This window comes from Brachyistius frenatus, unplaced genomic scaffold, assembly GCF_029030835.1.
Source record: "Brachyistius frenatus isolate BFR_SWC_R1_liver_20210118 unplaced genomic scaffold, ASM2903083v1 Contig_73, whole genome shotgun sequence".
NCBI lineage: Eukaryota > Metazoa > Chordata > Actinopteri > Embiotocidae > Brachyistius > Brachyistius frenatus.
The window spans coordinates 778,541-801,957 of record NW_027210672.1 but is presented as its reverse complement, the minus strand read 5'-3'; the positions used below and the strand labels follow the sequence as shown (position 1 = coordinate 801,957).

Below are 23,417 nucleotides of genomic sequence, written 5' to 3'. Positions count from 1 at the left end.
GCGCATGCGTCAGCTGTTGGAACAACGGCAAGACAAACAGGACTTGACGGACGCACGCGCGCGTTTTTTTTGTGTGTGTGTCGGGTCGTTTGGACAAAAAAAAAAAAAAAAAAAAAGTGCCGAGAAAAGCTGGGAGAGGAGCCAAGTCTTCCCAGATGTAAGTGGAAACAGCCGCGCGGTGGAAGCGTCCTTTCGAGGGGAAACTCGAGCCAGGTATGCCTTTTCATGCGGGCGGTTGACATTTTCGGTCGGCGTTGGTCGCTTGTCAGTGAGGAAAGCTTTCAGAGGGTCCAAACGGAGTTGACAGTTTATCGGCGGTGCGGCTAGCCGCTGGCTAGCGTTAGCTTCGGCTAGCCGCACCGAGCGTAGCGACCACCTCACCCAACGCGACCCCCACCTCCCCCCACCACCTATCCCTCTCCCTCACCTCGCCTCCTCCACCCGGGTGCCCCGAAGTGATGGCTTTTAGCGCCGGGGCGTGCTGCTGTTCGCTACAGTGACGGTAAAAAGAAGAAGAAAAAAAAAAATGTAAAACGGAAAAGTTGGACCATATCGGGCTAATTACTCCGGTTCAGTTCATCCCCGCGGAGCGGAGCGCCGCTCGGGTTGAGAGCTCCGCTCCGCTCCGCTCGGACACACACAAGATTCCTTTTGTCATTTAAAAAGAAAAAAAAAAAAATGTTTTCTGGGGTTCCGGTTTGAAACAACATCTGCTCTTGGTTTTACGACAACGCCACCTCTGTAATAACACCGGGGAGGCGTTCACTGACCGGTCTGAGCCAGAATTATTATGGCGACCTTAATTGGCTTAGAATGGCAACTGAGTGGCGGTTGTAAACTAAGAGATGGACTAATTGGAGGGTTTTTAATCTCACCAGATTAAGATGGCTGTGTGTGTGTGTGTGTACCTTTTTATTGTCTCTGTGCTGAGACGTTGGTATATAGGTGACATTACAGCCATGTTAAAAACACACAACACGGTTAGACAGTTACACTGCAGACATCAGCAACACCGCCTTTAAACCCAATGAAAGATGGTGTTTAAACAACATGGAGATCGGAGGGTGGGGGGGGCCCAGGTGTCATTTTTTTCCTCATGATATTGATCTGACAGTCATGGGGTGTATTTGTGGCGCTTGACCAGTTTCTGTAAATTAGGATAAGCCATTATCATTGATTCTGTGCCATGCAGTGTATCAAAAGGAAATTATAAATGACACAGCATTGTATGTGCAACTGAGATGGACCACGGTCCCCTGACATGCAGACTCAAAACAGCTTAAAAGGCAAAACAAAACAAAAAATCTGAGTTGTGAGAAAGGAGAACAAAATGTCCTGCATCCTGTCATGCTGCTGTTCCTCAGACCAAAAGAGGGGTTGAGGTTTTACAGTCACCAAGTCTGCTGTAATCACACACGAGTAGCATATCCGCTGTTTAAAAAAAAAAAAAAAAAAAGGAAACACCTTCTGGCTTGGTGTCATAAATGCATTGATAACATATTGTTGTAAACGAACTAAACCAATATATATTTGTGTGATTGGTGCAGTTTATTGTGGAACCGAGTTTAATGGGAGAAGGTCCCGGCTGGGAGGTTTCAGATGTGGCGACCTATTTACCTGTTGGTATGAATGCGTTTGCATGGATGGATGCTCATCTGGCGGATGTTTTCCAGCGCGCATTGTTAAAACATGGCTCTGAACATTCCCACTGAGTCAGTGAAATGTAGCTGCAAGTTTGTGAAAGATAAACCTCATGCCCTCTTCCCAGGGAGATGCTTTTCCGGTTGAACGTGAAAGACGAGTGCTGTCGCTCTCTTTTATCTCTGCGCAACCCCCGTCCCTCCCCGTCCACCTCTGAATGTGGACTGACAGAGACTGAGAGGCAGGCAGCGTTGTAAGACCAAAAAAAAAAAAAAAAGTGCCGTGCCTCGACAAGCAGAGAAAGCCGGTAGCTACTGGCACAACCGGTTGGAACCGCTCTCCTTTAATAATTAAATTATGAACCGAGCTACAACCACAGTTCAGCTATATCCACCTGTCTTGTCACTTTCCTTCCGAGATGAGGGAGTAAATTGGAGACTTGACTTTGCACTTGGGAGGCACACGAGACGACACGGAGGCTCGGACTGGTTATTGTTTTACACCGCCTTCATTTTACAGAGCTGTCATGTTGTGAAAGGATGATACTCCAGATATAGTTTGGCTGAGAGTATTGCTTATGTAATTTTATCTAAAAAGTACGTGGGAATTAATATTTGGACACGCAAGAATACATTCTTATATTTAGTGAGTAAAGCCTTTTTTTTTTTTGTAGACATTTTATAATGCAGAAAAGCATGTTTATTTTAGCACCACAGGGCGAAACAACAAACCTTTTAGACTAAAACTGGAGCTACAGTGCTGCTTTTTCAGCTTTCTTCTGTGTATGAATTCTGTGCAGAGAAACTGTGGCTTGGCATTAAATGCGACATGCTACTGCTCGATCTTATACATAACATGAGGAAATCAGAAACGCAACACTATATGTTATAGATATCAATTTTAACATATGTGCCGCTTTTACAGTTTTCTATTTCACAGTACATTTAACCCTACTTCTTGTTCACAAACTTGGAGGCCTGTTTTTGGTATATAAATAAAATTTCCTTTTTATTTTTCTGTTTATCTCGATCATGCCCCTCCCATCCTCTCCCTGCCCGCTTACTGCACCCATGACCTTCCTCTCCCACCGTGGCTGGCATGCTCTGCCCTGGCTGTGACCACTGATGGATGATAACAGCATAAAGACTTCTTCTTTTTTTTATTATTATTATTATTATTATTATTATTATTATTATTATCTCCAAGCTGCTTGTCAGGCAAATTTGAGCTACGTTTACATGAGAAAGAGGAGTTTGTGAGTGAGACATAGTCTGAGAAGAAAAGAGACTGCACGAACTGCGGGAATAATCTCGGAGCAGTTTGAAGATTTAGCTTGAAATTACAAGAAGAGATGTCCTTAGCTCTTTGTGTATGTGTACTATCTCTAGTAGATAGTTGAAACTGGTTTACTACCCCATTCCAAATTTGGTTATAAAAGAAGTGTTCATCCTGTGCTGGCTGTTACTCACAAAAACAACTAACTTTCAACCAGAATCGGAAAGATTCCTGTCGCTCGTAGGCACAGAAAGAGGCCTGTTGTCTCTTTTCCTTCACATGCCTGGTGGAAGACGACCAGTTAGCTTCAATGGAGAATTCCTGCAGCGAAAGATCAAACTGTAGAGGCGACCGTCACCTCAGCTGGGAGATAGCCTAGCTCGGCTCCGCTCAGGTCAGCTCAGGTCAGCACAGCTCTGCCAGCCAGTCCGTGACTCCCCCTCCCCCCCTCCCCCCCGTCCCTCTTCTCTCCTCCATCCCACACAGTACCCCTCCCCTCCCACTCGTAACTTTTTCCAAGCGAGTTGCCATGGCATCCGTGCGCTTCACCGTGACGCCCACCAAGGCCGAGGACCTCCCGGGGCTGTCCGACACGTCGCCCGACATCAGCTCGCGCTCCGGCGCCCGCGTGCGCTTCGGCTCCAGGGAGAGTGTCAATCGAAGTGACCCGCTCAGCGAGGCGTCGGGAGGTGTGACGACGACGACGGCAGGAGGAGGAGGAGCTGACACGCCGGAGCACAGCAGCATAGAGCAAGGTGAGGACCACGCACACATCCACAGCAACACACGCTGTGTTGTTGTCGTGGTTTCATGGTAACATAAATCACATTTACATGTGTTGTGGTGGATGAACGGAGAGCTTCTGGCTCGTAGATCACTCACCTGGTCGGTTGCTTTGTCGTGTCTAATCCCACGATTTGTATCACTACAGACTGTTTGATCCATATGTCTGAGACATGACTGTCCTCTATTGTGACACACGGACTGACAAAAAAAAACATATGTCATGTCTTCATGGAGGCTTAAACATTTTAAAAGTCATTTTACAGATTGACTGCGTTTTGTTTGGCACGTAGCTACTCGGATTACATCAAAGTCCATGGAGGAAAGGTGATGACACAGGAAAATATCCGCATGCAGAGTATATTGTTAGATCGGTTTTAAATGTTTTTATGTCCAGTAGGCAGGATACCCAAAACATTTAAAAGGAGTTCCTTTTGCCGTCAGATTTATATGAATCATTTTTGGGTTAATGCCCAGAACTAGATATGCACTGCGATGAAGTCACTACAGAAACTGTATTACAGCAGTGCAATTAATTTATAAGGACCAAAATACTTCGAATGAATGTGCACCACGTTTTGACATAATTAGGATTATGATAAGCTTAAGTGTAATAATTATAATATATAAATTGTATTTCATACATTATAAGTATAGTTTCTGTGGCATAGCGTGTACAGAACTAGAACAGAAAATGTTCCTTTCATGGGAAGTAATAAAAAGAGAAGTGCTGTTTTCAGATTCATCCTCGCGCACGTTGGGAAAAAAAAAAAAAAAAAAGTGAAATAGTTTTTGTACAGCTCTCGGGGTCATCAAGCTCTCGTTTGTTTTCTGCGTGGAAGCTTGACTGCGGAGCAACAGTTGAACTTTGTCGTGGCTGCGGTTAGCCGGCGCTGAGAACAATAAGAGGACCCCCCCCCCCACTGCTCTTATCGGCCCACCTACAGAATAGATATGGTGATTCACTTCCTTACTTAATGGAAGCTGACAACACAAACCTTTTCACGCCGACTCAACAGGTCCACATGTACAGCTACAAGCGGCGTCCGACCTGACTGTGGGAATCCAGACGATAACACGGTGGGAAAGTAAACAGTTTCCTTCTGACTAATGTGACTTGTCATATCGAGGGCAATAATTCACTTTCCAAAATTGTTTCAGAATAGCTTTGCTGACTCAGGCTCAACAAGGTGGGGGCGGGTGGGGGGGGGGTGGTGGGGGGGAATAACTGTGGAGAGATGTAACTGTATTAGCTCCGCTGATCCACTTAAGCAGTTGCATAGTAGTAAGGATGCCCCGCGTTCTTTAATAAGCTGCCATAAATAGAAATGGAGCCAGTTAATCCGATTGAGTTTCGATCAGGCTGTTGAGATGCAGTGGTTGTTTATGCTGCCTTTTCAGCACAGCCCGTCCATCTTCCTGCGTCTCGCCCACTCTGAGAGAAAAAAGAAAAAGAGGCTGAAATAGCAGAGCGGTCGTCTCAGCTGAAATAGAAAACCCAGCATGCTGACAAGAAAAATGGTGTTGAAGTGAATGAGTCAAAGTCCTGAAAGGCGATGAAGAGGAAAGGAGGCGGGAGGAGCGGGGAGTTAATTTCAGAAAAGGTCAAATGCTCTGTGATCCATTGTTTTTGACACCAATAAAAGTTAGTTCCTGTGAAGTGGACGTGCGTACAATCCTCAGACCGATGCATCTGGCGCCGGGAACGTTCTGCTCCACTGGTTGCACAAAGAGGCCTCGTACCGCTCAGGTGTGGCAATCTCGGCTGGAGGACTACTCTTGCAGAACAAACACACACACAGGAACACGCAGCTGCGTTCTCTCGTGTCGATCTGGGTGCGAATGCTGTGGTTCAACAGCTGAGGCAACGAGGAGACGGCAAGCAGGTGATTCGGAGAGTAGAGTTTTTCAGGATGATACCAATATCGAGATTTGTGAGCTTAATTCATCAGATATTGGGATATTGAATGATGTTTTACAGAACTTGGAACTGCAGCCAAACTAACAGATTCAGGAGGCCTGTATCAGGTAGTTCTGCCCCTTAAAAGTCAATTTGAGTATTCAGTTGAGAAATCAATTTTTTTTTTCAGTTGAATCACTGCACTATTCGTTTAGCTGCAAGATTGAACACGGAGCAACGCAGCAGCTAATGGGATGTAAACTTCCAAAACCCAAGAGTGATGAGTGTGTTAGTGTTTTTTGTTGTTATTGTTGTTGTTTTTTAAACCTGCACCCATCCGACCCATTTTGAGAGGTGAACCAACTGACCTGATCTGCTTCATCCTCTGTCCAGTGTATTGCAAGGCATCCACAGTCTATCACAGAGGAAGAGATAGCTTTTTCCTATTTAGCGAACCTTTACTTAACAAGGTACAAAAGATGTGGAGTTACATCCGAGAAACTTAGAGGCATTAAGGATTTTTTTTTTTTCTCGGAAAAAAACGTCTGAATATGTCATTTTGATGAACAGAGGGGAGTTTTTAGGGGTTTCATTAATGCTCGGAAAAGAACCGTAAGACAGGAGGTGTTAACTACAATATTTTCACCATCAATTATTCTGCCAGCTATTTTCTCAATTATCTCTAAAATGTCAAAAACGATGAAAACAAAATAATCAAACATTTGTAAGGGCATGTGAGGTATGTCTTCAAATGTTTCTTGGAGGAAACTAATTCACCAAATATCAAATTTCCATTGAACAGCACTTCAGTAAATAGCAAATACGCTCTGCTGTGACCTCAGAGTCAGATGGAGCAGTCGAGTCAGCCAGGCTGAGCAGATACTAGCTATGTGAACCTCGACTGTCTCTCTCTGTGTGTGTGTGTGTGTGTGTGTGTGTGTGTGTGTGTGTGTGTGTGTGTGTGTGTGTGTGTGTGTGTGTGTGCGCGCGCGTGTGTGTTTTGTAGGCCAAGAATACTGCAACAACAAGTTTAAAGCATTAAAACAGCATCTATATATACTGTTTTACAGTAGCGATGCACTGAATGATCAGCCAATCCAACTTTTATTTTTATAAATAACAAACGACCTGATTATGTTGTTAGTTAATTGTTTCCCAGCATGCCTGCATACTGCAGCCACTGAATATTAAGCGGCAAGTATATATATATATTGTTTTTTCTGGTGTTGAGTCAGTTTCACGCTCACTATCTTTGTCCAAATGTCGGACTGTGAACAGGATGGGAAGCGACCACCCACCCGCCAAATGCTGCCACTTACTTTTTCTCAGCATGGAAGCAGCTGACGTTCTGTTCTAAAAACGGAGTTTGCTGGTAAGATAGTAAAAGTTGCTGATGCACTTTGGGATTCACCAGCTTGTGTGTCATACAGCTTTCTGTGCTTTCTGTCTGGACTTTAAAGCATTTGTTCGTGGCCGTAGTGCAAAGCAGAAGTTCCCGAGTCTTTTTCTTTTTTGTTTTACCTGATTGAATTAAATCAAAGTAAATTCAAACCCTCTGATTTGGCGCAATTCTACTCGTTTAATAGAAGTCAAAGCGGCGAAAGCAAAGTGTTTCCTGTCGGCAGACGGCCGCGGGAGGGCGGGATGGCTCGTCACGAAACGCAGCGGAGCAGAGAAACACGCTAATTAACGCGACTGTCAGTGACAGAAAAAAAGCACGAGCGACTGTCACGCCGAGCTGAAATGAAACGTGTGCACGGGAACTAAGTAAATAAATACTAATTACTGGACATAACATCAGTCGTATTTAGTTTCTTTCCCTCCCAAGACAACGGTCGGGGAACGCTGAAGCAACACTGAGACCATGTAAATTTAATGATGTGTCTCTCGTGTCTTTAATCATGTGGTGACCTGCTACATAAAAAAAACAAAACATGAAATAATAATGAAAATAACTTCTGCTGCATCATTACATTTGACAGTCAGATCAAACTGGAAAGAGACTGGAAAGAAAGGGAGGATGACAAGAAACGGTAATATCTCCACTCTTCACACAAAGTGCTGGTGTGTCGTTCGACCGAGACTCGTCATTCTTCCTCTTTTTTTTTTTTTTTTTTTTTTCTCGTCTGATCTCGGCCTCGAGTGTCCTTCTGTGAAGTGTAACGCTGCGTGCGGCCGTCTGCTGCCGTTAGCGTGCGGCCGTGCGCAGCACGGAGGGAAGCGGTGTTGCTGACTCAGGTTGCTGCCGACGCAGCGGTCCGTGCTGACTGAGGCGGAACTGAACCGGCGACACGGTGGCTGTTGCATCAAACTCTGCGTGTGTGTCTGTGAGAGACACTCGAGCCCATCAGGCCGTGATTTAAAAAAAAAAAAAAAGAAAAAAAAGAAGAAGAAGCTCATTAAAGATGGTTTTATTCTGCGGCGCTTTTTCTTTCTCGTTGATGATATTTTCTTTTCTTTTTTTTTTTTTTTTCTGTCCAGGTGAAGGAAACTCCAAAATCTCCAGCGTGTACATCAACAACACGCACGGCGCAGATGACGATGACTTCTACGACAGAAACTTGGCCTTATTCGAGGTTTGAGGTTTAACCGTTAATAATCTGCACACTTTACGTTGTATTAAAGGCGCAAAACTCTGTTTCTTGAGGCAATATTTGCTGCTTTACTGATTATCTTTTATACTTCTATTAGACGGTACGGGGTTTAAAATGAAAATGTCTGTTTATTTGCCAAATTGTCTCCTCAACCGGAGCCAGAAATAACCAGCATTTGGCTGGTGGCTGCAGACAATTTCAGTTTTTATAGATTGCATGGCTCCCTGGAAACAGCTCTGTCTTCTCACTCCCATTTTCTATTTTGAGTTCTTTATAAAGCCTCTATGTCTCCTCAATTTCCTGTTCTTTTACAGCTCGTCTTTTGCCTTTCTCTGTTTCTCATATCTTCTTTTGTCCATCTTTCGCACTTACTCTTTTTTTTTTTTTTTTTTTATTCCTTCGCTGCCTCCTTGTGATTTCTCTGTCCTTCTCTTTCCATCCTTCCTCCTCTCTCCTCCTCTGTTTATCCTCCGACTGTCTCATTCCCCACCTTTTCCTTCCCGCCTTCATTTTACATCTATTTTCTGCCATGTCTCCCTCCCTTATCCCCGTCTCCTCCCTCTGTTTTATTTGTATTTTTTTTTTTGCCCTCCCTTCTCCTTCAAACCGACAGGAGGAGATGGACACTCGGCCGAAGGTGTCGTCTCTACTCAACCGCCTGGCCAACTACACCAACCTGACGCAGGGGGCCAAAGAGCACGAGGAGGCCGAGAGCATCGGCGAGAAGAAGAAAGCCGGCAAGGTGAACAAGACTGTGTGCTGAAGTTACCTTTTTACTTGTAATAACATTTTAAAAAGCAGTGAAAACGCACAACAAACAATTCAATTCATTTCAACTTTATTTATATGGCGCCAAATCACAACACAGGTTATTTCATGGCACTTAACACATTAAAGTCCTTACAGCAAGACGTTACAATATTATACAGAGAAACCCAACAATTCAACAATTCCCACATAAGCTAGGAGGGAAAAAAAAAAACCTCCTCTTTAAGGGAGAAAAACCTCCAACAGAGGGAAGAAAAACTCCCTCTGAACAGGAAGAAACCTTCGCTAGAACCAGGCTCAGAGGTGGGCGGAACATCTGCCTCGACCGGTTGGAGTGAGAGGAGAGCATAGAGAGAAAAGGACAGCATAGAGATAGAAGAGAAGAACTGTTGGTGGAGACGACAAGCGCAGTGCAGAGACATGCAGCTCGGAGTACACTTGTAGCGATCACATAAAAACAAAGTCTTTTTTGAGATCTCGGGATGAAAAAAATATTCAGGTAAACATAGTCGATGATCCCAAATGTACTTTGTCTTGCTGAACGTTGTTCTTTTACTGCAGCAGTCATAACCAAGATGATGATTACGGTGGCGTAACGAGTGCGAAGTTGAAATGATCACAATAAGAAAAAGTCCCGAAGTGGTTCTGTTGTGGTAAATGACGTAGTGTAAAGGAATGAAAAAGAAGGCGATAAGAGAAAAATGTCCACTTTTTGCTCATCATCCCTCCGTTTATCATCAGCTGTTGACTCCCTGACGTAAAACAAACGATATCTTCTTCCGCTCTCGCGACTCGAACTGAAAGTACACCGGGATGTGGCCCCGATGCTGCGCTGCCAGCCATCGCTGATAAGGCCGTCGGCTGGTGCAGATAAGACCGTCTGCCGCGGCGCGTCAAGAGTAACTCGCCACTTCTGCTCTGATCGCACGTTTGCCCGACGCTTTGGCCAGCAGACGGCCGGGAGAGTTAAACCCCCCAAAAAATGTAATCTTCACTTTCAGGCTCCACAGTGTGTTCAGCACGAGCAGGAACACAAGTCGGGTGCATCAGGGAGGTGCGGGGGGGAAGGATTTTCATGGGCCACCTGGAAATATTAGAAAGCAGACAAATGGGTGGCGTTCTGATCTCGAGTAAATATACTGGTAGCTAGCAGCTACAACAGACTGACGGCACAATACATGTCCCGCTGACCTGAATGAGTTTTTTTTTTTTTAATTTGATTTTTATTTGGAACAAAAATGAAACAAACTGTGTAAATAATACATGTAAAATAAATACATTTGAACAAATGAACATTGAATCAAGGAGTAGCTCGTTTTGGATTATGTCAAATCTGTTCTAAATGAGGACGCACAATCAATCCAAGATTTCTAGCAGCTTTTCAAACTTTTCTTGTTGACTTGAGTCATTTTGAAGACTTAAACAAGATGTACTGCATGTTATGAATCTGTGAAATCGAGCTAAAATAATGTAAATAGTAAGCTTAAAGGCATGTATAAATAATGCTACGATGGCAAAATGCGTAAAATTGTCAGCTTCAGAGCCTTTATGAACAGTTAAAATAGTCCGCTAAATGAAATGAGAAATTATTTGAATACTTTGCCAAAAGTAATTAAATAAATAGTTTAAAAAAAAAAAAAAAAAATTCCAGTCGTATGGGAAAAATTACATTCACGTTTATATACGTAAATAGGAAATAATAACGTCCCCATTTTGCGCGTGATGTCACTGAAGAGTCGTGTGTGGTGACGTTAGACACGAAGGAACGCACACATGTGCTTTGTCTCTTGAAGTTAAAAACACAGAAATAATTATTATTTTTTTTTTTAAAAAGCGAATTTCCAAATGGAGAAAGAATTGTGCCACGTTTGGGCTTTTTTTTGTTTGTTTGTTTGTTTTACTGATAATAAACTATTCGTGTTTTTTTTGTTTTTTTTGTCTCTGTTCCCTCCACGTGCCGTCGGGTCGCCTCAGATGGGGACGTTCATGGGCGTCTACCTGCCTTGCCTGCAGAACATCTTCGGGGTCATCCTGTTCCTGCGGTTGACGTGGGTGGTGGGAAGCGGCGGGGTGCTGCACGCCCTCTGCATCGTCTTCATCTGCTGCTGCTGCGTGAGTGTTTTCCGTGTCGGCAGACGGACGCGGAGGAGACGAGAGAGGGGGGGGGGGGGACAACATCAACTCTCTGTAACGTTGCGTTTTGTGTGACCTTCCTCCTCCTCCTCTTCCTCCGCAGACGATGTTAACTGCCATATCCATGAGTGCGATCGCTACCAACGGAGTCGTACCAGGTATTCACCTCTCCATCTTCCCTCTTCGTGTTTTGTCTTTTGGTTCCACTGACTTCAGCACTTTTGACTGGTTTTGAGTTCACCCAGCCAGGTTTGACCTCCGTAGACGTCCAGTTGAATTTTTCCAGGTTGTCTTCCCTCAGGTTTCCTTCTCGGCTTCCAGCTACGGCGCCACCGATGAGCAAACGTGCACGTTTTTCTAATTGGTGTTATTTCTGTTTGTCCCGTCTCTCCCTCTGTCTGCCTCTCCCTCTCTTGTCTACACATGCATTAAAACCCCCAGAATATTTATCTGCCATCGACCTTATCTTTCACCAAAATGCCTCTAGACCAAAATCCCAAATGTCAAAGTAGTGTGATTTTTATTTATTTTTTTCCTCCCCCCTCTACTAGCATGTGACATTCTGATAATCGAACATAGAATGAAAACCCTCGGTAACATAGAGAATTAATGTCTAACATGTCCCGTTTGGCGTCCGGCATTTCACTCCATGCTATCTTTTTCTCGCCTGAACAGCTTTCGAGCTCTCACGCTTTCTCACCGTCTCGTCTCAGGTGGTAGTTAATGCTGTACGTACGTCGTGTGCAGTGGTTAACGTAAAAGGTGCGACGCAGTGTTTGGTTTCGCAAATACAGCTCAGGGCTGAAGATCACTCGGCAGCGGCCGCCCTGAGGGTTACTGAAAGGCCGGGAAAAAAACAACGTTTTTTGGGAGCATTCATTCACTCTGCCTATTAAATATGTGCAAATACAGTATCCCGTTCATATTTTTGTTGTCAGTTTTGTGATGTAAATGGTTGCATTTTGGAAACCAAACACTGATTTCTGAGCTTGTAGCTAGAAGAGAGAATTTGCAGCTGCTCTTACTGTACGATTCCCCCCCTCCTCCCCCCCACCACCACCACCACCATGTACTCTGTTTTATAACAGTGTTTCAAATTGTATCAGCGAAATCGGGCCGACTGTTATTTCAGCTCACTCGGAGCACCAGTTGTTTTGCGGGGAACGCTGTTGGCACCAGAAATTCAGCACGATGCAGGCTGGGTTTTATATGAATTTTTTAGTACGTGCATCAAAACAGTACCTGAGTTTCTTAGCATTTAAAAAAAAAAAAAAAAAAAAAAGTTTTGACAGTCTAATTCCAGACTTCTGAACCATCCTGACACACGGATAGATGTTTCCCCCGACCGGAGAAACGCAATCAACCAAATGCAAGCTTAGCTGGCCGGATTGGGAGTTAACATGTTACCGTTCTACTCGCCGACCCCGCTCACTATAACCTTAAAGGAATAGCGAATAGAGTGCCGACGTACGTTGATGAAATCAGTGCAGCTGTACGATATGCCGCAAGTTCATTTATCCAAATTGAGGATCTAAGGAAAGAGGGTGACGCATGATGTTTGGGTTCGATAGCCCTTCGAGGCAAATTTGTGATATGGGGCTACATAAATAAAAGTGATTTCATGAAAAAAAAAAAAATAATAATAATAATGACAAATATTCCACCAAACCCTTTTTTTTTTTTTATTAGCAAAAGAAAGTCAAAAATGTTAACACTGTGCCTGCATAGCAGTTTTACGTTTTAGCAAAGTGTTGAAGCCCTGTTGATACTGAGCTTCAACAAGCAGGAGTTTACTTTGTGTGCAGTAAACTCACGATAATCCAGCAATTCAAGTGACCAAAAAAAAAAACAGTCGGCGTGTTATTTGCAGATAATATTTGACCAAGAATCTGCTCTGTCTTCTTTCTCCAATGTGTCACGTAGAACATTATGCTTTACTTCTACAAGCATAGGATGACTTTTCTCATCAGCTGTCCTCTTTTTTCTCTCCCTTTACCTCCCAACGTCATAATGTTACTAACCATCCACCCCCCGCCCCCTCCCCCTTTCTCTCTTGTCTTTCTCCATCTGCCCTCTTCTTTTTAAATCTTTTATTTCTTCTACCATCCACCTCTTTCTCTGTCCTTTCTGCATTTCTTCCAACCTTTATGTACAACCTGCTCTCTCTCTCTCTCTCTCTCTCTCTCTCTCTCTCTCTCTCTCTCTCTCTCTCTCTCTCTCTCTCTCTCTCTCTCTCCTCTCCCTCCTTTTTCTCCTCCTCCCCTCCAGCGGGAGGCTCCTACTTCATGATCAGCCGCTCCCTTGGTCCGGAGTTCGGGGGGGCAGTGGGCCTGTGTTTCTACTTGGGCACCACCTTCGCTGGAGCCATGTACATCCTGGGAGCCATCGAGATCCTTCTAGTGAGTAATCTGTGTTTTCTTTCTTTTTCTTTCTTTTTTTTTTAAGCTCTAATGAAACCAGAGACGGTGAAGATGTAATCATGATGCTATAAATGGAAGTTTCATTCAGTTAGATGATTGAATTTATTGCTTTAATGTTGTCTTCTCCTTCCTTCTCCCTGCATCCCTCCGCCAGATGTACATTGCACCCAAGGCAGCCATATTTGAAGGCGAAGGTGCGGCCATGTTGAACAACATGCGGATCTACGGCTCCATCTGCCTTTTCCTGATGTCCCTGCTGGTGTTTGTGGGCGTTAAGTACGTGAACAAACTGGCCTCCATCTTCCTGGCCTGCGTCATCGTCTCCATCGTTTCCATCTACATCGGAGCGTTCGTCTCCGCCTTCAAGGAGCCGCACTTTCCGTAAGTGTCGACGTCCAGAAATGCGGCGCCGACTAAAGTCCCGGGAACTCTCGTGGATTTGACTGACTGATGGGTTTTCGTCCGCAGCGTGTGCATGCTGGGAAACAGAACTATCAACGGTCACGATGTCGCCGACAACCAGTGTAGGAAAACCTTCCTGCAGGTCACGGATCCGTCGGCGGGATTCAACGGCACAGGTAATTACAATGGGTTTACATTTCCTACTCGTGAGGATTCGGAGACGTTTCCCCGTCACGCTAGTCGTCCGAGTTCAGCTTTCGTGACATTCCGTTGTCCTCCCGGCAGGAAACGGCACATCCTCTAACCCGTCGGCCGCTCCAGCCGTGGTGGAGAAGACCACGTATCTCTGGAAGCATTTCTGCCAGGGCCAAGAGCCCAACGCCTCCTGTGACGACTACTTCAACTCAAACAACTTCTCCGAGATTAAAGGGCTCCCTGGTCTGGCCAGTGGGATCATATCAGGTAGTGTGTGTGCGTGTGCGTGTGAGTGTATGTTTGTGTGTGTATGTGTGTTTTATAAATCGGTTGGCTGATCGCTGTAACGTCATATTTAGCGTGCAGATATAAGAGTGCCACAATTTTGCAAACTGTTCCTTATTTGTATCCAGAACTGAGTCGAAGATCCAATAATTGTTTGTTGATTTTCACATGTTCTTTGCATTTAAGTTAAAACACTTGTGACAAGCAGAGAGAGCTGAAAACAACGATGTTGATGCTTTTACTAGAGAGCTTACTAATGCAGGAAGTCCACCTCTCGTACAAGAGATTTCCTCATACTTAGATTCCAACACGGTTTCACTTTATGTGTACGATACAGGGGGCTTAAATTCAGACTCGTTTTCATTCGGTAGAGATCTAATTCAGTTTAAGAGCTCAGTGTGACATCTGTGGTCATTTTTTTTTGTGTGCAAATTTATGATGGGATTAAGTTTTCAGTTTTATGCAAAAATGTTCATCATTTAATTACTGCTCAGATTAAAGAGGCAATTTGGTTTTAGTTTTTTTTCTTTATAAGTCCAGGATTTCTTACTCTGCTGTTTTGCAAAAAAAGGTGTGCATAAAATAATTTTAAGTAGAAGATATAAATATGCTTTTGGTTCCTTGTTCAAACCTGCTCATTCAGCTGCACGTTTCCTCTCGCCGCTGCCTCCCGCAGGTTTAAAGGTTATTCGGCAGCTCTAAATCGCCTCTCCGTGCGAACACGGGTGTGAATGTGTCTGCCAATGCGACTCGCTGGCGACTTCTCACCCAGTGTCAGCTGGGATGTGCCACCCCAGCCGCCCTCCCGCCCCTCCTTTGCCCCCAGTGGATAGCGCTAATGGATAAACACATAATCTCACTAACGAGCACTTTGCTGACTCCCCTCCTCCCAGACAACCTGTGGAGCTTCTACCTCAGCAAAGGGGACGTGTTGGAGAAACGCTCCCTCAGCTCCTCTCACGTCGCCCACCCGGTGTCCACGCACCAGCCGTACGTGTTTGCTGACATCACCACGTCCTTCACTCTGCTGGTGGGCATCTTCTTCCCCTCCGTCACAGGTACACACTTCTCTTCTGGCTCTTCCTCCAATGCTTAAAAGCAGCTGTGTTAAAGGCTAAACTGAGAAACAGTGTCGTCGCAGTTGAGTTGTAAAAAACAAATGCATTACAGATCAGAAAAGAACCGTATTGAATCTTGCTCATGTGGATGTCCCTTCTCAGATTTCTTTTTACTCTCAGAACAATAAAATGAAACTCATTTTGTGCACTTTGGTTTCATTTTCCGATTTTAACTTGAAACGGTTCAAAACTCATTCATTCTCCTTCACGTTTCGCACAATATTTTTAATACTTTCTTTGCTTAACATACTTCATAAAGCTTGTATGTTATTCACGCCAACATCAAGGGTTTCTTGATCTCTTTGAAGTTGGTATTTTAAACACAAAGCATAATAGAATAAGAATAAGTTACGCCAGTAATTTTGATGTTAATAACCTTGTCCTCTCTTCCTCAGGAATCATGGCTGGTTCCAATCGGTCGGGGGATTTAAAAGACGCTCAGCGCTCCATCCCCATTGGAACCATCCTCGCCATCCTCACCACCTCCTTCGTCTGTATCCTTTTACGATATTGTGATATCATTTCCAATCACTCTGAATAAAAAAAAAAACGATTTAAGACGGTACAACACAGAGAATTTGAGTTCAGTCGTACCTGTTGAACAATTATTAGCCTCCTCAATACGTTTTTAGCCCAAAAATTGAATGAAATAATCTTTAGATCTTAATATTTTAAGATAATTAGGAGATTTTCAGCTACATTTACTCTCGATTATTAGGAAAGCCTTTTTGCTTATTTTATAGTTGATTTAAGTGTTATTTTCCTGAGTGCTGTCCATCCAGACCTGAGCGCTGTTGTGTTGTTTGGCGCCTGCATCGACGGGGTGGTCCTCAGAGACAAGTCAGTATATACGTGTGTTGTTTTGTGCGAGGGGAAATTCTTGATTATTTTGTGGTTTCATTGGAATGAATACAAAATGTCATACTCTAAAAGTATTCAATACTCCGTATATCGTTGCCTCTGAAGGTTCGGAGATTCGGTTAGAGGCAACCTGGTGGTGGGGACTCTGGCCTGGCCGTCTCCCTGGGTCATCGTGATCGGCTCCTTCTTCTCAACGTGTGGCGCCGGCCTGCAGTCGCTGACCGGCGCGCCCCGACTCCTGCAGGCCATCGCCAAGGACAACATCATCCCCTTCCTCCGGGTTAGAGCTGCTAATGGCACTAAAGCCTTATATACAAACGGTTTGGGCAGCCAATCACACTGTGATGTCATACACACTGTGGACGTGTCATGCTTACCAATAAGTAGGTCAGGTGTAAAAAAAAAAAAAAAAAGAATTGCAGGGGAAGGCAAAATCAACCCATTTAACATAATGTGTATGTTTTCCTTTTAATCAGATTATGATCCATTTATTCAGGATGCTGCAGCTAAATTCTTCCTAATCTCACCGAGTATTGTTCTTAAACCCATCTTGATATGGCAGTATGATTTACTTCATGCATTTGAACTGTTTTGTCGCACCCCCCCCCCCCCCGCACCCTGCCCCGCCCCCATCTGTGTTACTGTCAGGTGTTTGGTCATGGGAAAGCTAACGGGGAACCCACCTGGGCCCTGCTGCTGACCGCCTTCATAGCCGAGCTGGGGATTCTCATCGCCTCCCTGGACCTGGTGGCTCCCATCCTGACAATGTAAGACGTGTGCGTGTGCGCGTGTGCGTGTGTGTGTGTGTGTGTGTGTGTCCTCCTTCAGGCCCCTCAGTTTTTCCTCCTCTGCCTCCGTCCAGGTTCTTCCTGATGTGTTACCTGTTTGTGAACCTGGCCTGCGCCCTCCAGACCCTACTGAGGACGCCCAACTGGAGGCCTCGCTTTTCCTACTACCACTGGTACTATCAAACACACACACACAAACGTTCACACGCAGATATAAACACACGCACACACTGATGTGTCCCTCCGCTGCTCGTCTTTCCAGGACCATGTCATTTTTGGGGATGACTATCTGCCTGGCACTCATGTTCATATCCTCTTGGTACTACGCAATCGTTGCCATGGTGATTGCCGGCATGATCTACAAATACATTGAGTATCACGGGTATGTTGCCATGGAGATGTATTTCCCCCTCCCCTCACATGATTGTACATGTACGGCATGGTCAAGAGTGCTGTGTGTGTGTGTGTTTTATTTCCAGTATGAATCATCATCTGTCAGGGGAGTTAAAACAGTACGTTTCACAAAAGATCGTCACATATTCTGTGCATCCATGTGTGTGTTTCAGAGCAGAGAAGGAGTGGGGGGATGGGATCCGCGGCCTGTCACTCAGTGCTGCCCGTTATGCCCTCCTGAGGCTAGAAGAGGGACCACCCCACACCAAAAACTGGAGGTACTGAACTGCAGCGCAAAAACACCCCTTTTGCACCCATGAACGATCCATGAATCCGGTCACTTAAAAGTATCTTTAAAGTGTGTTTTGATGGGGGGACGAAAATTCGGTTTTTAATGCGTGTAAGATTTGATGTGACTGTGTAAGTGAAGGCTATAATGACTACAGATTATTTTTGGTTTACAGAACAATTAAGTTTAAATTGACAGCTTTTTCAGAGACTTCATCACATCTCAAAATCCGTAACCGAGCACTTTAAGGGCGACTTCTCCATGTTGCTTTTAAAAAGGGGGCATTCCCAGTGGAACGGCATCGGTACGGTCACAGATGGACAAGATCAAATGACAAATGTGCCGATTGGCTCGCTTTTAATGTTCTGATAGAGCTGATAAAAGTATGTATACAGTAATTTCCTCTGAGAATCTAGAACGAAAGGTCTGCTGTTACTGATATTTGTGGAGAATCCACGTCCACCAACACACACTTACTTGTCTTCCTCTCTGTTCTTCCTCCAGGCCGCAGCTGTTGGTGTTACTAAAACTGGACGAAGACGCCCACGTCAAGTCTCCCCGCCTGCTGACGTTCGCCAGCCAGCTCAAGGCGGGAAAGGGCCTGACCATAGTTGGCACCGTCGTCTCCGGCAACTTCCTGCAGAGCTTCGGCGAGGCTTTCGCCGCTGAGCAGGTGGGAGCGTTTAACCTCGGAGAGCAACTGCAGTCGTGAAGGAAAAGCTCCTCCGTCGGCTTAACCTTGTGCTTCCTCCTCCTCAGACTCTGAAGCACCTGATGGATAAGGAGCGCGTGAAGGGCTTCTGTCAGTGCATCGTGGCGCAGAAGCCTCGCGACGGCATCAGCCACATGATCCAGTCCAGCGGCCTGGGAGGGATGAAGCCCAACACGGTGGTGATGGGCTGGCCGCACGCCTGGAGACAGAGCGAGGACCCACAGTCCTGGAAGACATTCATCAGTGAGTCAGAAGAGGACGGAAAGTAATTTTCTCTTTCGTGATGTCATTGTTTTTCGAGTCGGCGGACCAACGGCGCCCCCTCTCTTCCTTCCAGACACAGTGCGGGTGACCACTGCGGCCCACTTGGCCCTGCTGGTGCCCAAAAACATCTCCCTGTTCCCCAGCAACAGCGAGCCCTGCGCCGAGGGCTACATCGACGTCTGGTGGATCGTCCATGACGGGGGGATGCTGATGCTGCTGCCTTTCCTCCTTCGTCAACACAAGGTGGGAAAATGACGTCGATTTTTATTTTTATTCACATCTGTAATCGGTCTTTCAGCTTCCGGTCCGCCTCACTGCTGCATCTGGTCGCTGTCTTCTCTCCTCAGGTGTGGCGTAAGTGCGGGATGAGAATCTTCACAGTGGCCCAGATGGAGGACAATTCAATACAGATGAAGAAGGATCTGGCGACCTTCCTCTATCATCTACGCATTCAAGCTGAGGTGGAAGTTGTTGAGATGGTACGCTCACAATTTGGTGGTTGATCTGGGACCTTTACACGAACCCTGTAACATCCAGTTTTCCTCCTTTGTTTAGCTTTAAGGTCGAGAGGATTATCTGAACCCAAGACTGTCTCGGGGAAATGAAAAAAGCGTAGATGCACAATTTTAGATGCGTACGTCTTTGAGATCTCGACGAGAATCGAATTAGAAGTCTGTTTAAACAATGTTTATAATATATCAGGGTCAATACGGGTTAAGTGGTAAATAATCAAACTAATCTCGCCGTAACAGTTTGTCTGAATACGCCTGTCTTCTCTTGTCCTCAGCATGACAGCGACATCAGTGCGTACACCTACGAGAGGACGCTGATGATGGAGCAGCGCTCTCAGATGCTCAGACAGATGCGACTGTCTAAATCAGATCGGGAAAAAGAGGTAGGTTCGGGTCGTATTGATCATTTTATGGGGGGGAAAAAAAATCAACAGGGTGTAAATTTATCTGGACAGTCAAGATAAAACCACGAGAACTTTTCAACAACCTCCAATTTTCTGCTCGATCTTTGTCGGTCCTAGCAGAGGATCACAAATTTGATTAAATGCCCTCTCAGTGGTGTCGTTAGTCGCATGACCGTAAACTGTATGCCAAATTAGCCATAACACACGTATGTTATTTGTTTGTGAATGTCGTGCATCATTTTTGTCAGGGAAACCCTGGTAGCAGCAGCAGTAGGCCAGAGGCAGGTGGAGCTACAAGGTCTCAGGTGAGATCAGTGGTTACGGCCAGCTGTGAGTTTTAAACTGAAAAACTGTTGGTTGTGGAGGATGTTGTTGAGACCGTTAAAAGAAAGAAAGTTCTTCTCCTTTTAAAATGATTTAGAAGAGATGATCTTCTACCTCGTGGAAATCTTAAGAATAATTGTGGTCTGAAATTAAATTTAGAAAAAATGAAAATTATTATTGTCCTCCATGTTTTCCTCATAAAACCAGATGCTAGAGAGGAAGGACTTTATTTTAAAATAGAAGTCGGAACCGTAGCGCAAGAATTTTCGAGCTCCATAATAGATCCAACCCGGGTGCTTTCCGCCCACGTAGAACTGGACCCTGAAAGAAAGGAGGTACTGACGATGCTTTTATTTCATACCAACTGGGACACCAAGTCCCGTTCAGCTTCATCATTAAAGTTCATGTCGTCTTCCTTCTGTCCCCGGCCTCCTCAGAGGGTACGCTGGAGTTTTGACGATGTAAGTTGACTCGCCGTGGCGAAGCGGCAGCCGTCTGAAGTAGAGCAGTCTAGCGGACGTAGCGGGACGGCGCTCTGTTAAAGCGAAGAGGTTCTCTGAACACCTCTGAACTTCCACGAGAGCAGCAAGAACCCTTCAGAAAAAGAGGCTGGACGTTTCTGGATGATTCGATTTTTCTTAATCGGTAGTGAATGGGGTGAAATGTCCCTCGTCGACCCCGACCTTTGACCTCTCCAGTGAAGGGGTCGGGTAAAAAGAGCCAAATTTACTGACGCCAATGAGGTCAAATCTCGTGTTTGCTACACTTCGATGTAGTCTTTTGATTAACCAGATTGCAAATAAGTGTTCATGTGAAAATTTCCATTCTTTATCTGAAGGATTCAATAAGATATTTGTCCAATTAAACCATAATATCTGCTGACCTGAGTCAAATGTGCTTCATAAGCTGACTTTAAACAGCGCTTCATTCTTCATACATCTTTATTTTCCTCCTCTTTGACTCCTCATCTCTGGATCTCAAGACGCCTTTTGACTCAGGTCTCGCTGGTCCTTTTCGCCGACTCGACACCAACGCTCGTCGCGTCCCTGTAGTTCCCCCTCCCGTGTCTCTGCTGGCGTAGCTGCAGCCCGTGCTCCTGTTGTTAGCCAGTTAGGTGACCTTGTGTTTGTAGGTGTATCCTGGGGGAGACCCAGGTACAGGAGTACCGGAGTCCACACGTCAAACCCCCCCACGGGAGACAGAGACAGACAGGTACAGAGAGACAGACAGACAGATGAGAGTCAGGAGGTGGGGAAGAGAGAGAGAGAGAGAGAGAGAGAAGCATCGCATGAGTTGGAAAAAAAAAAAAAAGCTCCAAGTGGGGATGAGATGAGATGAGAAAGAGCGTGTTTGTGTTTTTTTTTTGTTGTTGTACGAAACAGGCTCAGCTGGTGAAAGACCGTAACTCCATGCTGCGCCTCACGAGCATCGGCTCCGACGACGACGACGACACCGACGGCGGGGAGCGAGACCGGCCGGTGAGCAGCGTCAGTGGCGGCGGAGGCGGCGGCAGCGCCGAGCACCACCGACGCGTTCAGATGACCTGGACCAAAGAGAAGACCTCGCAGTACCGAGCGGCGCACTCGGGCTGCTCCACGCCGGAGGGGTTCAGAGACATGCTGAGCATCAGGCCGTGAGTGGATGTCACCACTGATAATCTCTCACACACACACACACACACACACACACTGCAGTCGGTCGGCCGGCTGGTTATACATGTCCCGTCTTTCCCTTTCAGTGACCACTCCAACGTCAGGCGGATGCACACCGCCGTCAAACTCAACGAGGTCATCGTCAACAAATCCCACGACGCCCGGCTCGTCCTGCTCAACATGCCGGGACCTCCGAGGAACGCCGACGGAGACGAGAACTGTATCCTTCACACGGATGACGTATTTTACAGGCTTGTTGTGGGCACGTTTTACAAACTATCTCTAAAAAAAAAAAAAACTAAACAAGAAAACACTTGGAGACAGAAAAGCACATTTGTTTCTGCGTTCAAATAGAAGTCATGAGTTCGTGGTTACAACACGGGGAGTCGTGTGTGCTTGCCGTTGGGGAAAAAAACCAAAAAAAAACTGTTGCTAGGCAACGGCAGAGCGGACAGCGTCTAGAGGCCGCAGAGGCTAACAATTTAGCGAGCTAAAAGGGAGGTAACGTAATGCAGGAAAAGAGGAGGCCGTTGGGAAGATCAACATTTTCCTCAGACATAGACTGAGTGCCAAACATCACAGGATTAAATTACAATAAATGAGTTTAACATCCAATGAAGAATAAACTTCCACGACCTCTTGACATTTCCGCAAACGTCATGAAGTCCGTTATTTACATCGGGGAGAAATCGGCTTTCTGACCTGCTGTTAAAGCTCTTTATTAAGTATGCGACCGATCACTAAAACCCTCCTTCATTTACTGCTGCCGCGCTCGCATCACATGCAGGTTTACCGTCGTGACAGCGGCAGATTTACGACCTCAAATTCTCTCATTTTGAATGAGAATCCTCGGTCTGAGTTTGAGTAAAAACGCAGCAACGTCCAGGTTGCCTCCACGGCAGGATGAAAGAAAGCAGTTCAACGACCGTCGTGATGTTGACGCAGCTTACGCAAGAGCAGAGACGCTCGCTGACTAAACCGATCCCCCCCCCCAAAAAAAAAAACAGATCCCTGAGGACGGTGGCGTCGAGTGAGTGAATATTACCCCCCCCCCCATGCCAAGTCGTGAAACGTTCGTTGACTCGTCGCCCAGATATGGAGTTCCTGGAGGTCCTGACGGAAGGACTGGAGCGCGTCCTGCTGGTGAGAGGCGGCGGGAGCGAAGTCATCACCATCTACTCCTGATCGAGCAGCCGGTCGACGCTGAAGTGAGCGAAGGGGAGATGATGGGTGGGCTGTGGGAGGGGAGGCGTGGTCTCGCAAAGAGAGACTGTCATTGGCCAACAAACCCCACTCTGTGTCCCCCCCCCCCCCCCTTCCCCCCCCACACACACACACACACACACACACACACACACACACACACACACACACACACGTCACCTTTACACTCCTTATGTCACGACAACGGTTTCCATTCCACAAACGCCGAGCTACAGAAATGCCAACACGATTCCACGAATGAGTAAAAAAAAACGTGTGTGTGTGTGTGTGTGTGTGTGTGCGCGTTGTGCGCGAGTCATCCACCCGAAGGAACTCTGATGTGTCGAAGGGACCAGCGTTGTGTCGGGAGCGAGCGCGTTTGGCCGGTGGATCTCTGAACCGAGCGCTCGTTCCACTGATGAGACTCAGGGTTGCTTTTTTTTGTTGTTTTTTTTTCCTGTTGTTTTTTGTGCAGAATGTATTTTAGAAGCGAGTTTTGGG

General features: G+C 45.8%; 1 protein-coding gene across 3 annotated transcripts; it reads left to right on the top strand.

Annotated features, from left to right (window-relative positions):
- Positions 1-22,988, top strand: LOC138626398 (solute carrier family 12 member 6-like). Of its 3 annotated transcripts, none has more exons than XM_069708014.1 (27): positions 1-213; positions 2,780-3,671; positions 8,081-8,175; positions 8,807-8,935; positions 10,936-11,073; positions 11,198-11,252; positions 13,363-13,493; positions 13,669-13,895; positions 13,983-14,092; positions 14,202-14,378; positions 15,290-15,454; positions 15,910-16,008; positions 16,297-16,354; positions 16,481-16,655; positions 17,024-17,142; positions 17,238-17,336; positions 17,426-17,545; positions 17,730-17,834; positions 18,350-18,518; positions 18,605-18,800; positions 18,895-19,064; positions 19,169-19,300; positions 19,609-19,716; positions 19,986-20,042; positions 21,444-21,694; positions 21,800-21,933; positions 22,807-22,988. In XM_069708014.1, exons 2-27 carry the CDS (start codon positions 3,446-3,448, stop codon positions 22,896-22,898), a joined length of 3,537 nt encoding a protein of 1,178 aa, XP_069564115.1. In that variant the 5' UTR covers positions 1-213; positions 2,780-3,445; the 3' UTR covers positions 22,899-22,988. The 3 variants fall into 3 exon arrangements, with proteins under 3 accessions (XP_069564115.1, XP_069564114.1, XP_069564116.1); XM_069708013.1 differs by having other exon boundaries at positions 1-502; XM_069708015.1 differs by lacking the exon at positions 19,986-20,042 and having other exon boundaries at positions 1-502.
- Positions 22,989-23,417: the final 429 nt, after the last annotated feature.